Source organism: Ahaetulla prasina, chromosome 6 (genome assembly GCF_028640845.1).
Source record: "Ahaetulla prasina isolate Xishuangbanna chromosome 6, ASM2864084v1, whole genome shotgun sequence".
Lineage (NCBI taxonomy): Eukaryota > Metazoa > Chordata > Lepidosauria > Squamata > Colubridae > Ahaetulla > Ahaetulla prasina.
This window is the reverse complement of record NC_080544.1, coordinates 53689711-53694542: the sequence shown is the minus strand read 5'-3', so window position 1 is coordinate 53694542 and position 4832 is coordinate 53689711. Positions and strand designations below refer to the sequence as shown.

Genomic DNA, 4832 nt, shown 5'->3' with positions numbered 1-4832 from the left:
TTGGGGCATGCGGACGATTAAGCAGATGCCCACTACCAGGGGCGATCGAGGACCCCACTCCGGGACGCCCATACTGTTAATTGACTCTCTGGACTCTGGCCCAGTCACGTCTAAGGAGGTGGCTCGGGGCCATACCGGACATTATTTTGAGAACTGTACTTGGTTGGGTACAAGAGGGTGGCCAGCTGCGGCGGCGTTTTAAAGAGTTTGTAAAGAAACGTGGGGAACTTTCGGCTCAAGGGGTGCCTGCTATGGGGGGATCGAGTGGTGATCCCAGAGAAATTGAGGAAAAGGGTGTTGGATCTCCTCCACGAGGGTCACCCAGGGATTGTAAGGATGAAGGGTCTAGCGAGAAGCTATGTGTGGTGGCCCTTAATGGACTCAGAAATTGCTGAAAGGGTAGGGAAATGCCAGGCCTGCCAGGAGTCCAGACCGCTACCCCCAACGGCCCCGGTTCGGGAATGGGAGAGACCCCAAGGGCCCTGGTCGAGAATCCACATTGATTTTGCCGGCCCCTTCCACGGCCAAACCTTCCTGGTAGTAGTCGATGCCTACTCCAAATGGCTGGAAATCATTCTCATGAGATCCATGACAGCCGAGGCCGTGATCTCAGTCCTACGGCACCTATTTGTAACCCATGGGTTGCCCGACACACTAGTTTCCGATAATGGCCCGCAATTCACGGCAACCCAGTTTGAGGAATACTTGGCAGAAGAGGGCATCCGACATGCCCTCTCGGCGCCTTTCCACCCTGCGACGAATGGCCTTGCAGAGCGTTTCGTCCGGAGCGCAAAAGAGGCATTGTCCAGAATCAAGCCAGGCGACTGGCAAACAAAAATCGATGTTTTCCTGGCCGTCCAACACAGAACCCCCTGTGTCACAACCGGCAGAAGCCCAGCAGAATTATTAATGGGCCGAAAGCTCAGGTGCCCACTAGACCGGTTAAATCCAAACTATACACCGGAGGATTACAAGGGGGGACTTGAAAAAACTAGAGGGATGGAAATAGGCGACCAAGTGTGGGCACACAACTATGGTGAAGGCCCAATCTGGGTAGCAGGACAAATCTTAAACATAACAGGTCCAAAATCATACTTGGTGGAGTTAAAGGACGGCCGAGTATGGAGGCGCCACATAGACCAAATACGAAAACGCATAGCCGAACAATCCGATCTAGACGAAACAGGCCCTGACTATACAATGTTTGAATCCACAGCTGACTCAAACCCGGGAAAATCGCAGGACTTATCTGAGTTCCGGGAGGTCCAGCGACGCCAACAGGTTCCATTAGAAAGCAGCAGGGACGACTCTGCAAATAATCCAGGGCCGGATGGCCTAGAGGAGGAGCTGAGAGGAGCAAACAGCCCCTCCGGTCAGCTCAACCCACTCCCAGGAAATGAACTGCGCAGGTCCGAAAGAGTCAGGAGACGCCCAGTCTATTTGCGTGATTACGTTGAAAAATAATATGTAAATATCATGTAAATAGGGGTAAAGTGTTTTCTGGGAGGGAAGGAGTGCAATGTATCTTTAAATATTTTGGCGGGAAACAAGCACGTTGCTGATTGGTTGAAGCCGCCGGTTAGACTGTATATAAGGAGAGGTTTTTCCCCAGCCTAGTGGCTGGGTTCACCATATATTAAAGAGCTGTTGTCACTACCCTGGTCTCCAGCCTCGTTACTTCCCGAACTTAACACTTTGTCTTTTTGAAATGTGTGCTGCCTATAATTGATCCGTATGCTTGATGATGCCTCTTAATAATTTTCTTGTTCAATCACTTTCTGTGTGATACAGTAGTTAGCCTCAAGTAGAAATTAAGATACATTTGAAAGATTCTGCTTTTTTCCTTCTTGTATTGAAGATTTAACGCTGAGCTGAAGGTTTTCAGATGGAAAATATTAGCTCAATTTTGTGGAATGGAGATACAGGAGCAAAGGTTGACACAATCAGACCTTCTGCCAGAGGCTGATACAATTTTCCTTTGCAAAAAAACCCCTACCTCCATGTTATATTACCACAACATAGTTTAGCAGCAATCTCATAGAAACTTCTAGGGAAACTTCTAGGGAGTTGTATAGAAATACAATAATTAAAAATCATTTTCACATTATATATATTTGATATATATATATATATATATATATATATATATATATATATATATATATATATATATATATATATATATATATATATATATATTTGATATATATATAAATACATGTTTTCTATCAGCATGAGCAATTACTATTTTGGAATCTCTAGGGAGATGTAGGTTGGTTGTGTGGACTTCAGCTTTTTTTTTTTTTTTAATTTGAATTTATATCCCGCCCTTCTCCGAAGACTCAGGGCAGCTTACACTGTGTTAAGCAATAGTCTTCATCCATTTGTATATTATATACAAAGTCAACTTTATTGCCCCCAACAATCTGGGTCCTCATTTTACCTACCTTATAAAGGATGGAAGGCTGAGTCAACCTTGGGCCTGGTGGGACTTGAACTTGCAGTAATTGCAAGCAGCTGTGTTAATAACAGACAGACTTAGTCTGCTGAGCCACCAGAGGCCCTGCTGAGCCACCAGGAACCTTCAAGCTTTCAGAAAGCCTCAGCCAAATATGCCAAGGTATCTGTGAGCTGAAGTCCACCCATCTTAAAGTTGTTGAGGCTGAAAACACTGCTCTAAAGAACAGAGCCAGTTTAGCTTGTGAGTTGTAGGTGGGGTGTAGGTCAAAGAACCTGAAAACAAACAGCTGCTGTTTGCTGTCAGTACTTGCCTGGATTAAAGAACAGAGACCAGATATACAATGTGGGGCAAAAACTGAATAAAAAGTCTTTGTCCTGAATAACAACAACAAGAACAATTTTGTGCAAAACCTCCAAGTTTATCCATGAGTTATGCATACAATTTATTGGTTTAATGTAAGCTCAAAATAATTATTACCAAAATACACAAAAAAATCTTTTCATAATGGGGAAATAATGGAACTATCATCCAATAGTTATTTAAGCTGTTTTAGACATGTTAAGATACCAATTGCTGAAAGATGTCATCAACAACCCTACTTCTTTCCTCTGACAGTGGAGTTAGTAGCCGTTAAATAGATATTTTTCAATAGAGAACCACCACTGTAATACAGGGAAAAAAATTATTAGACAAAAGCTTTTATGTACTCCTGAAGTCTTTGTATTCCCAAGACTTCAGTTCTCAAAATTCCTGAGGCAAATGCATTGTTCAAAATTCTAAAAGTTGAGGTTCACACTTCTTCTAAGAGCAAATGTCTGAGACAGCTTCCCCACTTTAGACACACTTTCAATCATGGAGATACTATTTAGTGAACAAGTCTTCTTTTTTTATGCAATTAAGACTGTTTCTGAAGTAGGTGCAGCTTTTTTAATGCATTTGCAATGAATGTTTTTTAAGCTTCTGTTTACATAGATAATAAACACTATTAAATAATAGACTAAATTGATGCAAGGGTTTAAAGATGGAAAATTTTGTCTCCACCTGTGCACTTTTTTTTGGATTAAGAAGATCCTAATGCTAATGGATTAGTCCAACAAACCTCTATAGATTCAAATGTTCTGTGCTGTCAGGAGATAGCTAAACTAATCATTCCCCATTATTAACTAAACTTCCCCATTATGATAAGATTATTATTTTTTTGTATTTCAGTAATGACAATTATTTTGAATTTATATTAAACTAATAAACTGTATGCATAAATTGCATTGCATTGGTTACTTTATCTTTCTAAAACAAACTCTGTATGAAAAAAAGAAATAAATTAGGTTATTGATTTTGAAGGTGCATAGGTTCACATCAATGATCCAGTGAAAACCTACTGCCATCCATGGCTCCCTCCTCCTGACTCCTGGAGATATGTTTTCACAAAGTTCCAGTAGGAACGTTTATGAGAAAAACACTGCTGAGCTTATAAAAAAGACGGTAATGGTGGGCAAATAAATTATATAATAATAAGAAGTTAATAATAATTCTGGGAAGAAGTCTGGGAAATCAAGATGTATCTAGAGAGAGTTAGTTATTGCTTCTGGGGGAGCTCAGATGCAATGGATTTTGTAGAAAGCTGAAGAGAGATCACATCCTGAGAATGAGATTGAAGGAGAATGCAAACCAACATAATTATTCCTTACTTTTGTCTAAAATGGAATAGAATACAGGAATAACAGTGTTCATATTTAGCCGATATCTAGGCTATCTTTAACATGAATACTCTTCCACGAGCAGAAAGATTTTTTTCTTGCTGGTAAGAAAAAAAAATCACTTAAAATGCCTATGAAGTTGCTTCTGTATCAAGCAGCTTCTGATTGCTTTATTGATGCTGTTATATGAGCCCAGAAGAAGACAGAATGTGAAACTGTAAAAGACCAAATTAAAGGCATGTGTAATTTTATTTACTGTATAAAAAAGAGCAAAAAATAAAAATCATAGGCAGTATCAAATGTGTAGTATCTTAGATATATGTTCCAGGAATTCACAAAAGTCTGTTACCTCTTGAAAAAAATATATACTTCATTCATTTATTTTTTCCTGTGTTTTTCCACCAGGTGTCTTTTATATGTATTGCCACAGAGGTAGCTGTGAACTATGGGATTTATATTCTCAACACATCGGAAATTGGGAAAAAATCTTTTATATATTCTTTAAATCATGCAAAAACAGCATGTCAAAATGTTACAACAGTCCTATTTGCAGTTGTCATCAAGAACAAAGAAGAGAATAGATTAATGTCCACCTGAAATTAACTGCCTGTCAGTTCAGTTCTTAACCTCCATTGCACAAATGAAACACAAAGAGAATTGATGAAAGGATGGAT

At 39.9% G+C, this 4832-nt stretch overlaps 1 protein-coding gene across 1 annotated transcript; it reads left to right on the top strand.

The window, feature by feature from the left end:
* Positions 1–243: 243 nt before the first annotated feature.
* LOC131201295 (uncharacterized protein K02A2.6-like) lies at positions 244–1875 on the top strand (the record flags this gene model as incomplete). The annotated part of the gene is made up of 2 exons (XM_058189113.1): positions 244–1312; positions 1859–1875. Coding segments are annotated over 2 exons (1086 nt in total), but the record flags the coding sequence as incomplete, so codon positions are not given.
* Positions 1876–4832: the final 2957 nt, after the last annotated feature.